The sequence below is a fragment of the Schistocerca americana genome, chromosome 3 (genome assembly GCF_021461395.2).
Source record: "Schistocerca americana isolate TAMUIC-IGC-003095 chromosome 3, iqSchAmer2.1, whole genome shotgun sequence".
NCBI lineage: Eukaryota > Metazoa > Arthropoda > Insecta > Orthoptera > Acrididae > Schistocerca > Schistocerca americana.
This window is the reverse complement of record NC_060121.1, coordinates 252,510,292-252,522,757: the sequence shown is the minus strand read 5'-3', so window position 1 is coordinate 252,522,757 and position 12,466 is coordinate 252,510,292. Positions and strand designations below refer to the sequence as shown.

General features: G+C 36.6%; 2 protein-coding genes across 6 annotated transcripts in view; both read left to right on the top strand.

Annotated features, from left to right (window-relative positions):
- LOC124607291 (chromodomain-helicase-DNA-binding protein Mi-2 homolog) overlaps positions 1-5,830 on the top strand; it is a 164,418-nt gene extending 158,588 nt beyond the window's left edge. For 3 of the 4 annotated variants that reach the window (XR_006978802.1, XR_006978803.1, XR_006978801.1), the window contains exons 38-39: positions 3,507-3,641; positions 4,900-5,830. Coding sequence is in view for 1 of the 4 variants with exons in the window: in XM_047139578.1 (XP_046995534.1) it covers positions 4,900-4,907 (8 nt within the window). In the remaining 3 variants the exon portion in view is untranslated. The remainder of the gene's footprint in view (positions 1-3,506; positions 3,642-4,899) is intronic. The other variant, XM_047139578.1, reaches the window with a different exon arrangement.
- Positions 5,831-10,479: 4,649 nt separating this feature from the next.
- The window catches only part of LOC124607292 (6-phosphofructo-2-kinase/fructose-2,6-bisphosphatase 2), a 373,085-nt gene continuing 371,098 nt past the window's right edge, over positions 10,480-12,466 (top strand). For both annotated transcript variants that reach the window (XM_047139579.1, XM_047139581.1), the window contains exon 1: positions 10,480-10,715. In XM_047139579.1, coding sequence (XP_046995535.1) covers positions 10,565-10,715 — 151 coding nt within the window. In that variant the 5' untranslated portion in view covers positions 10,480-10,564. The remainder of the gene's footprint in view (positions 10,716-12,466) is intronic.

The window sequence follows — 12,466 nt, the reverse complement described above, 5'->3', positions numbered from 1 at the left end:
ATGCTAGAAATACTTATCTGTGAAGGTTGCTGGTTTCTGTTGTACTTGATACCACAACAGGCCTGGCTTTACAGGGAGCAAACCGGGGTGTCTGCCCTGGGTGGCAATTTCAGGGGATGCCAAAATCATATTCTTGAAGGAAAAAAACCTTGTTTCACAAAGCGCCTCACATCCAGTGCACATTGGTCTATTGTTTATTCGTATGATTTTGAAACCTATCCCTGTCGGTTCTTCGACATTTATGAACATGTTCCAAGTTTATTTCCGAACGAATCACAAGTTGATTTTTCAATGCTTAGATAGTGTACATGATGTATTTACCAAGGGAATCCCCGTTGCACCTAGAAATTAAAAAATATATATATATTATTGGCGAAATCCATTGATTCGGACTACCAAAGTGAAAATAAACAATTAACAAAAGTAACAGGTAAGGAAGATTGCTTAGTATCTTCTCAGTGTGCCCAAGAAAATGAAATTTTGATAAAATTCTGGCCACATCGTTACACTACTAAGGGCCAGATTTACAGTTCCCAGTTTGAACATGTAATAAACCGTAACCAAAGAATAAGTGCGGGATAACTAAACTGTGATTCTGGCAGGGTTAGTGAAGTTAAACGGAGAATAATTTTTAACACTGGCAGGAAAGATACAGAATTAGTGATGACGAGATTGTTTGTTAGAATGAGGAAGGAGAAGATACAAAAATTCCAAATTTATATAAAAATATGTACTACTACTATTTTCTGATCTCGTGCTAGAAAAACTGGAGCATATGAATGAAGTGTAAAACTGTTTCCTAACTTAAAACTTTTTGCTTGTAGTAGGCCTAATAGACATTTGATATTGCTACTTCATGAATTATATTCTGTTGTGTTTTTATGTAAACGAGCTACATAAAAATGACCATTTGTGCCGAAGCAGTCTCGCATATTTGGCCTTTGTCAAAATTGCTGCAATATTAGGAAGGCGTATTTCATCTTGTGTAACAGACAGTGACAAAATAGATGTAATCAAATTGAGAAACTGCACCTATCTTTGGTACTATTTGTTTCAACAGCATTTTCATTACTAAGCAACGAAATTTTGGTTTCTCATGTAGCAAAACATTTGAAGACCACCTCCAATTTTCTTCATTACTCATAGGAGTGAAAGTCAGTGCCTTGACATATATTCCTTAAAGCAGTAAGACACGATTCTCAAAAATTCGCCTTTGAAAGTTAGAAGATTTCTGGGTGCTGTTAAGTATGAAACATTTGTAGATGATGAACAAATTCATTGGTAGCTCAGCATGTAGCGCAGTTGAATTTTATCATACTCTGTAGTTAAAGTCTTGCTAGTACCACACTTTTGTGCTTCTGTTGGAATACCACACTCGCTAACAAATTTGACTGCTAATAAATTACATGGAGTCATAATTGTATTAAAATTAATATCTTCTTTATGTTTAATTACTGGTCGTACAGAAATAAATTAAAATTTCGTAGAGCCACGAAATGCCATTATGTTAAATGAAAAAATTTGCATTTAAATGATGCTGTTCAATCCCTAATAATAATAAAACACAGTTGATTTTCTGTTTAATGTTTCGCCTTTTTGTACCAAGTTTTAATATACTGTGAATAGTTATAATCCTACGTGAATAGTAATTAAAAGAAAAAGAGGTTATTTGTATTAAAAACAAAGATTCCATATTTGTTACTTAAAATTTCCAGGTGACAGCGAATATGGAATAGAAGAGTAGTAATTGCTATCACAGCTACACTGATCACAATTTAATTATTCTGCATCTGAGCTCATGACGAATTTGTTAATAAGCTAAAGAAAGTTATATACTTAAAAGTGCTCAAAAATCTTCTAATCTTCAAAGACAGTGCCACCACCACCACCATCGCCGCCACCAAGTTCTTTTGAGCATTGCAGCATACTACTTTCGGAAACTGGTATCCAGGCGCTGACCTTCGCATCTTAAAAAGTCCAAAGAAAACCAGAGAGGGCCACTCGGAAAGCTACCTTTGTCAGTGTCATAATCTCTGGTTCACACTTGTAATGATAAATAATGTGTGCACAATAGAAAGAGAATAGCTGGTGTTAGCTTGGAGTTCGAAAGACATTGCTACCTCCTGCTTCTTCAAAGATATGTCAGTGTTAGGTGTGACTGCATGTCCAGCCTACATATTATGATCTCATCACCTCACATTGTGGCATTTATCCTGTATGTCAGATCATCAAATAATAGTGTACTCTTGTTGAACTTAATAAATTTAGGATGTTCCTCTCTCAATTTTGTTAACAATGTCCTGAAAGTACTTCGGAAAAGCAGACAGTGGATGACCGTGTGAAAAACCAACCTGTTTTATGGATATTTTAAATTTTGCTTTCTAAGTGTGAATGATATGCTGCTTCTTATACCTGTTTGTTACAAATGTTCAGTTAAATGCCATTGACCTGCCGAAGGAAAAATGTTTCCACCACACACATGCTTAAATGTCAGCTGTTCAATAGAGGTGCTGGAACATGTAATAACTTGGATAAGGATCATTTCAGGAATCATGTGTAAGAGATGTCTGATAAGACAGAGCACCTTCTGCCAGAATTGTTCAGAGAAAGTACAAAAAAAAAAAAACTCAAAAGGATTTGTTTTTTCAATGGTAAAATGAGAGTAGTACAGCAAAGATAATGAAGAGGGATAAAGTTAGGTGGAAGACCTGACAGTTACTGTGCTGTATAAGAGTTGTATCTGAAGTATTTCATTATGTACTCATCTAACAGTTATCCATGCTCAACCCCAACCAAAACACTGTTTATTGAAGCACGCGAGTCTCAACTTGAGGACACCAGTGGTGTGAAATATTGTTCATAGTGAGAAATTTCTTCGTTGTAGTCCTGGAATAAGGAAGCAAATAAAAATCATAGAAAGAAGTTTGCATGTAATGCTGTAGCTAACAGGGATGGGGAAGGTCTTACCTACACGGAAAAAAAATTAGAATATTACAACTGGTACACAGGACAAGAAAATCAGCCTTGACTGAAAGAGGTGTAAGGGTGAGTGCATTAAGAGTAGAATTTTCCCCAATTGTGGACAAGAAACAAATAATTCAAAATGTGGTTGGGGAAGATGAGCCACTTACCCACAGGAAGAACAGTTTGCTACAGTTGCACGTTGTGCACGTCAGTACATACCTGGTGGTGGTGGTGGTGATCAGTAAGGTAAGCTCGCTGTGTGTGTGTGTGTGTGTGTGTGTGTGTGTGTGTGTGTGTGCGCTGAAAGTGGAATTTGCTTAATTGAATGTTGATGTGATGTGTCATGTTTGGATTATTGTATTTCTAATGCTCATGAATACGTCTGTGTTGTGATTTGTGTTTTGGGCCAAGTTTTATTCCAATTTGTTTGTTTTTGTATTTCAACTTCTCTTTTACTTCGACTTCAGGGTATAGTAACATGATATATGTGATTACTGAAATTTTAAAGCTCTGGTTGGAAGACAGGCTTGTTATATTTCCAGAGACGTCGCCAGACATCGATGTCTCTCGAGTTCCCTTGTTTCATGATGGCAACTGGAGGGAGTCATGGTAGATGTCATGGCCCTAGCTTTTAGGGGAAATGTTATAAATAATGCTCAGTTAACTCACCTACTCAGGTCTGGTGGACATTTCTTTTAGATATTATTGCTTTGTTGTTACTTTTGGCTGCTTCAGTTACTTTTTTGAGTTTCGAAGAACCGGGATTGTCAGAATGTCATCTGGCTACTAAAATGTGCATTTGTTATTAATATGTCCTTTCCGATAAGTATGCTAGCAGGAGAAATTGCTTTGTATTTTTTGTGTATTTTTGCATTGACTTGGGCCATGAAGTAACATTTGTCATTGTCCCAGGTGTCATGTTCTTGTGCAGAGCCATTAGCATGTGGCTGGACTGTTCATGCTGCATATCTTAATTCATGATGTAATGTGTTATATTTCTGACATGCTGTAAGAGTACAAATTTGTATTAAAGCAATAAAGGAATTTCAGATATGCAATAGGTATGATGTGCTATTGTGGCATGCAGTTGTGCACCATTATTTAAAGAAAATAAATGTTTATTTTCCCATGCTACCAGTCAAGAGATTTAAAAGCATGCACCTCGCATTGCCATCCAATTAATTACAATGTGTGCACTCCATTTTTAGCAATTTTTCAGGAGCATGATAGTAAATACCCTCACAGCTTTTTACATTTGCATGATTTAAATGTTGCATTGCATTCAATTGCTTCTGGTCTTGTTTCTTGTTAAGTTTTTCCACTGAGGCATGGCCTTGTGCTGAAAGAAACACGGGTGTGAGCTGTTGGTAGCTGATGTCTCTCAAAAATATATGAAATAGGGTGTTTCCCTTGTGATGCTGCTTGCGTACCTCATAAACTGCAATATGGTGTTTGTCTGCTGATGATGACAGGCTCTTCTGTTTAACTCATAATTTTCCAAACAATTTAGGCCTAGCACTGTCTTGCCTCTAATAACATAAGTATTATTTTGCAGTGGGATACAGTGTTGATGCAACTTTTCTAAAAGGTGAAATTAAAAGTATTCCATTTGTGGAATCAAGTAATTTTTTGAACATTTTTGAGCTTCCTTTCCTGTTGATCACTTCTTCGATGTAGTGGCATTGTTACCAAGTTTTATAGAATCAGCAAGTGTTTTCCTCCATAGTATGAATATCATTATACGTGAGCAGTGCTTTTGTTTAAATTACTTTTCGAATACCACAGGCATGTAATGTTTTAGTATGCCAAGTTACTAAATGTGTTATGAGCATGTTTGTATTAATTATTTGTCATTGTAGCTTTAGTTTCTCAGTATTAAAATTATGTAATAGCAATTTAAAGGACTTAATATTTCCATGGTTGTCTTTGTTACAGTGAACTGAAGGTGATCGTTTGGAAAAGTTGGGCCCATTAGTGTTCAAAACTGTGACTGACAGTATTTTGTGGAACATTTGTGTGATCTGTGCTCTGAAAGTGAGTTGAACCTTCATCGATCTCATGTCAACAAGGAAGAATGATTGTGCTTCCTTATGACTGCTACAAAGTAGTAGCAATGTGATCTTTTTTCATCTTTTATTTAGGTTTCTTCCTGTAAGCTGTGTCATTTCTTCTGGGTGCAAACACAGTACAGCATTTTTTAGGCAATACATGGAATTTCTTAACACTTCATACTGTAGGACCATTGTAACCAGATCTGTAGCATGTAAGCCGCAAGTTGGGGAAAATGTCATTTTTGAACGTAAAGTGTCAGAGTAATTGACGAGTAAATTATTTAAATAATAGCACTTTATTTTTTAATTCATGACTGATTAGCAATTTTGCTGTAAATATTGTATGCTGAATTATACAAATAAGGAGGATAGGCTGATGGAGTGTTGACTCATTTACTTTGTGCATACTCATTCTCTTATGTGAATGTATCTGTAACTTCATCAAAATGGTTGAAGTCTGCCATGTATTTCTTGCATTTTCTGCAGGACTATATACTTCGGTATTTCCTATGTTACTTATTCAGTTTAGGGTTGTGTTTATAGTATTACTGATTTTTTTTCACAATAGGTTTTAGATACTGCCATTGTGTTAAATTATTAAAAATAAATTTGTGAATTTTGGTGGCTTCTTTTGAAATAAACATTCCTTGTTTGAATGAGTTTGTAACATACATTGCAGTATTAGTGAAGTGTCACTTTCTTTGGCTTTATTGCATTCTGTTAGATCTGTCCATATTTTTTAAATTTATAAAATACAGTAATAAAGGTGTAAGATCCTATGGAATCACTGAATAAATAAGAATTTTAGATTTGTATGATTGAAATGGAAAGATGACACATCAGTATTATGAATTTTTTTTCCTCATTTTAAGCCTGTGATACGGGTCTTATTACATAAAAGTTCAAAACCTTATCAACAGTTGGAGTATTCTACATCTCCATCCATATTTTTCTAACCACCGTGAAGTGCATGGCACAGGATACATCCCATTGTACCAATTTTTATGGTTTCCTCCTGTTTTTCACACATGGAACACAGGAAGGAAGATTGAGTGGCTCTGTGCATGCTGTAATTATTCTAATTTGAGTTCCCTATGTGATTCACTCACTGTAATGTTGTTATGTGAGGACTGTCAGATCTATTTGTCAATTATCACCAATGGTGTGTGTGTGTGTGTGTGTGTGTGTGTGTGTGTGTGTGTGTGTGCACGCGCACGTGTGTCACACAGGGTGTACATAAAGTCTGGGAACACTTTGCGGGTGCCATGCTACAGAAGGGGACAGCTGTTTCATGAAATGGTCTTCCCGATCACTAGATCTCACTCCGTGTGACTCTTTCCTGTGGGGACACATTAAAGATCTGGTGTATGTACCGCGTCTACAGAGTGAAGTAGCAGAGCTCCGGGAGAGGATATGAAAAGCGGCTGCCACAGTCGACAATGCCATGCTGGAACGGGTATAGCATGAATTCGATTACTGTAATGACAACTGCTGGGTCACTCGTGGTTCACAAATCGAATGTTTGTGAAAAAGAAAACTTTCAGAGTTTTTCTTCAAAATGTAATATGTATGACATCTGTACAGTGTTTAGTTCTTCTGCAATAAATAATTGAAACTGTTCCCGGACTTTATGTACACCCCATGGCAGTGTAACATTTAACTTTGGGAGGAGGACAGTTTTTTGTGGGAGAGCATCAAGGTATAGAGGGGCATAATTACATATCTAAGAATGAGAAATAACTGATTGGTAACTCTTCCTTCATCTATGTGCTTTAAGTTCCACGGCCATACAGTGTAATTTTGAGTTTCACCACATATTGTTTACTTCATATAATTCGTAGTAGTCATTTAGAATCTTCCCTCTCCATGGAATCAAAAGAAATCTGTGCGTAATACCTGCAGACAGCTTTCTCAGACAGTGAACATACTGAATATTCTGTAATTATTATTTAAATTGTTACTGTTTAATATTTAGAGAAACACTAATGTGTCATATGTCTATCACGTGAAAGCTGTTCCAAAAAATATACCGATACTGCCAGTATGCCATCCGTGGGACGTAACATGAAGTAATAACCAAAAGCTTACCATACTTTCCACAAATGCTGGAAACTTAATAAAGGAGAACAAAGAGCTTTCATATATAACGTGTTTGAGTGTGGTGTTTACATATATTGCTTTAGCTTAAATATTTTAGGTTAAAAGCTGCACTTATTGACATTTTGCTGAAGAAAAAGTATTAATCTCGCTCTATATTGAGTCAACAATCTTTAACACTTTGGTTGGATTGGATGAGTTTTGATAACAATGAATTTTCATGTGAATCATCAGTCAGTAGTATTGTAAGAAGTATAAGTTGTAATTACATGAAGAAACCCCAATCACACTCATGTTCCAGAAGACTCATCATCCATATAAGCAGTCTTAAGTTTAAAATAGGAACTGGAAACAAAATGAAATTGTTGAAGTCATTGACAACAAAATAGACTTATCGGATGCAGAGTATTACATATCAGAAAAGTTACTTAATTTTGCAATAAAAATGTATCCTGCACATTCTTCATGATTAAGGAAAGTTATTAGGGTCATTGTAGGAGATATATGAAATTAGTGTTCACTGATGTTGACTTTTACCACAATGGAGTATTTTATAGAGCTGATATCCCAGAAGTGAAAAATTAAAATTATTTTTTGTTGTGGCTCTTCACTCATGGAAATAAAGATGTAAGTATAAACAAGATGTTTGTAATGTCCTCGACAGTAAATTTTAACAGATCATCTTCATTTAAATGTCGAACTCCAGAAACCCGTGCGTTATTTTGAACCATTTACTAGGGCTAGAAATCTGTTTTTGGCACTGTAAGTAGCGGCCAAACAAGTGTGAAACAGCTATCCAAGTTACTGTCTACTTTGGAATAGAATTGTTACGTTTTGCTCCATATCCATAATATTCTAGTTTACACATCATTTTGCTCCAGGCAACATCTCGGGTATCTTTGTTGTACAAGGCTAAAAAAATCTTTTGTTGAAATTATGGTCTATCCAAATATTTATGCATAATATTCAGGTGAATTTTGTTGTCTACGGTAATGTATCAACACTAAAATTATACACTCAGTATCATAAGTGGAAATTGGTAGGAAAATTTTTTAAATAGTACTTGTCAACCACATCATTACTACTTCACAAATCTTGTGTTTGTGGTCAAGTTGCTTCTCTGTTTGCGTGATATTTTGACAACTTGGATTCTCTAGCTGCTTTCATCAGGTGCCAAGAGCAGATTTCATTGTCCACTGTTTGGAGTCCAACCAAACTGCATGGTACACGCTGAGTGCTAGTACATGCCAAAGTGCTGCCCTAGCAATTGTTTCCTGGAATTGTTAAACAATAAAACAGCTGATATAAATAAAAAATAGAAAAGCTAAGCCAAAACTTAAAAAATATAAGAAAGGAAAACATTGTAAGACAGTACCCTTTACTTAGTGTCTTATATTAGGCTCTTATGAGCAATGAGGACATTGACGTGTTTTCAGACACGATTTAAGAAAAGTGAGTGCTGGATCCCATGTTTTACTTAAGCTAAAATCTTTGTTCCTGCCCAAAAATCCATTACCTGCACCAAAATGTCATGCTCAAAAGTGAGGCAATGTGCAGTGTCAATCCATGGCTGCTTCAGCCACATGTAACATTTTTCTTCACAAATTTAACAGTTCTCATAGTTTAATGTAATTGGATTGATCAAAATATCTACTCACCAAGCAGCAGCAGCAGGAGGGCACACACACAAAGAAAAGGTTTAACATATGCAAGTCCTCTGAGCCATTGGCTCCTTCCGGCACAAGGCTTGAAGGGGAAGGAAGAGGGTGAAGAAAAAGGACTGGAGAGGTTTAGGAAAAGTGGTACAGTTTCGGAAAAGTTGTCCAGAACCTGTCAGGGGAGACTTATTGGACAGGATGAGGAAGAGAGACTGATTCTTACAGTTTGTTAAATATATGACATACCACAGTATATAGTACACACCCATTTCTCAAAGCTCTATATTATCTTTCCCCACAGATAACAGCAAAATGTCATCTACAGTCCCCCCCCCCCCCCAAAAAAAAAAGAAAGAAAAAATAAAAATCAAAACCATATTCCATGCGAATGTGGGACAACTATAAGACACCTGCATTTCAAGACTAATGGATAATTTAATCAGCAGGACAGAGTTTTTAGCTTAATTGGAACATGGGATTCCCCACTAAGTTTGCTTCCATCGTGTACGAAAGCATCTCGCTACTCATAAATAAGAGCCCATCACAACATTCTTTTTCATGCAGTGTATTGTCTTACTGCATTCTCCTTACTTATTACTTTCTTTATATTCTGGCCTAGTTCTTAAGTTTTTTTTTTAACTGTTTTAATTTTTAATGGCACCAGGGAAAAAAAATTAGCATTCTCTCTCTCTCTCTCTCTCTCTCTCTCTCTCTCTCTCTCTCTCTCTGTGTGTGTGTGTGTGTGTGTGTGTGTGTGTGTGTGTGTCAGAGAGAGAGAGAGAGATCTCAACACAGTGGTAATTTAAAAAAATCCTACACTGAATTAAAAAGGTAAGCTTATTTTCATCCTCAAAAGTTAGTATACTTAGGGAAATTTGCAAGTAATACAACTGATAGAAAATGCAGCAAAATAAAGAAAACTAATCTATAGACTTAGACAATTACAAAATACAAGCCATCCACTACCATTTTGTAATAAAACTATCATTATAGATGTCAGTAATTATGCACAAATCGTTAATAAGACGTAATAGTTATATTTATAAGAGGATTGGAAAGCTCATCGCCATATCTGCAGCACATTCAGTTGAGGAAACCGGTTCAATGCGCCACCTCAAACCTTTCCGAGTCGGTAATATAATTTGGATCTAATGTTATTTTTTTCGATTAATAACCTAACGTCATCACCAAAAAGTGACAAGCTGTTACTTATTATGCGTTCGGCGAATGAAGTATTATTCATTATGTGGGTAGAAAAGCGAGCATTCCACACGGATACAAAGTAAATGAAGATAGTCGTGGCTATATGTTTTTAGTCGTACTATTACTCAGTGACGTGATTGCGCCTTCTGTATCATATAACACAAGTACTATTTGGGATATTGCCGGTGAGGTACCGACTGGTCAAATCACTAATGCGTGGGATAAATAATCGTAGTACTTAATTAAATGTCTTCCTACATTCTAATATGTAAACAAAAGAAGTTTTCTGGCATGTTAAGTAACCTCACTTTCAGTCAGTCGCTAGACTACAACGTAATTGCACGGCTGTCCCCACGTACTAATTCAGTAACTGTGTACACTGTTTCTTGCCCGCTAACATGTGTCATGTTGGTGACTTTAAGTAGTTGGCTACACTGGACATCGCTTCTCTATCTGAAATCCGCTGCATGACGGGAGTTGGAGAAGTCTGTTTTCAATTGGCTCAAAAGCCGTGGCAAACTCCGCCTCTCGCGTTAGTGATTGGCGAATTGCGGGTGGTGCGACTTGTGTCAAGCTAAACATGAGGTTATAATGGATCTGAGTGGGTCAGTTTGCGTGTGCGATTATTTTAAAGAGAAAGGGGTAAGGTTATACCCTGAAAGTTATTCCATGTCACCAGAAACTAGAAAAAGCATACCGCCACCAACGGAGACAATACAGACGAAACCTTTCCCTGTCAGAGGTAAGTAATAAGCGATATAATGACGCAGCTGCAGCAGTTTCCGATCACTTGCTTCTTCTAGTAACCCAGAAATATAGACACACACTTAATTCAAATGAGCAAGACGCTTTCGGATTGTCAAAGCTATCCCCCGTTTTATTAAACTGTTCATTCGTATGACTTGTTTCACTAATTGTGTGTGCTGAAACAGCATTTAAATTACAGTCATTCGAATGTCGTATTGTCGTGTAAATACTGGCCACATTTGTATTTTCTTTCATGGCAGAAGACGTTAACGACTCTGATATTTTACTTGCTTTGTTACATTATAAACATTAATAACGCGAACGATCGGTATAGTTGATATTAAATAAATTTTGTGAAAGAGATTACATACCATTAATTCTTCCACAGATATGCATTCCAGTATTGTTAAAGGCTTTTCTGTAGACATTAACATAGAAGTGAGTGAACACTTTGCTGAGACCATCGTTTGCTTTTTCACATCTTTCCAATAGGCTTCTACTGATGCTACATGATGTTAAACATATAACTTCTTCGTTGAGAACACGTCGATGCGCACACTGGTTGTCGTGGAAACAGCGTAACTACAATAACGAACAAATGAATAGTAGACTCAAAGTGTAGAAACACCCCTGATCGCTTGAACGCATGAGACTTCGAAGTATAAACAGCCTGTGGTGTTTTAGTCAGCAACGCTTTAGTGAATTGACAGTTTACACAATTCATTTCATTGTATATGTTTCACAGTTATATGTATTCAGGTTGTGTCATTGTGGAATACTCTTCAATTTAAAAGAGTTGAAAGCCTTCCAGACGCACGTCCATTTAAACCAAAGCGCGCTTGAGTTTGGCGGAGGGGAGGGGATAGCGTAGGTGACAAATGAGTAACCTGTAATATGTGAGAGGCAGCACTTCGTTATTCGTAGTTTTTTGCTCGTTGCAGCAAAAAAAAAAAGACTGAATACTCCACAGTAAAAATTCGTTTACGTGTCAGAGTAAGAGAGCCTAACAAAATTGTAATTGAAGGTTGAACAGTACCACTAGATAATTTTTAACGATTGCATTCGACACCACACACAAACTTTTACTCTCGCGACACAGAAAATTACTTGCCAGATCATTGGTAAATTTCTTAAATTATCTAAGTTAATTGCATAACATTTTGACAACATTTCGTATTTAATTTATGCAAGAGTTTAATGATCGCAGAGCAGCAACTCTCTCTCTCTCTCTCTCTCTCTCTCTCTCTCTCTCTCTCTCTCTGTGTGTGTGTGTGTGTGTGTGTGTGTGTGTGTGTGTGTGTGTCGTGAAATTTTAGCAGCAGAAAATGCCTAGTTATATCACACCATAATTCAGCTATTAGATGGTTGTTCTGATTTAGTCTGCACCTTCGCGTCGCAGCGCAGTTTAGACATATATTTTAAATGTTCAGCCCAGAAATTTTCTTTTTCGTGGGAGAGATTACATTTCCAGTCGTGTAACAGATTGAAAGAAAACATGATAAAAATGTTGGAAAAACCAGATGTCAAATTATTTGTGGCTGGTCTGGCTCTGCTGCTGCTGCGGTTGGTTTGATGATCATTAGTTAAAATCATAGCTCACCAGTCACTATTTCTCGTTATTTTTCCCGTCCTGACACCAAATATAGGCCGCAAGAAAATAAGAATGTGATGCGTCTTGCTAAGCTAGAATTTCACTGCCCCCCAATGTACCGAAGAGAATTACTAGATGCGTTGTTAAACAGCTAA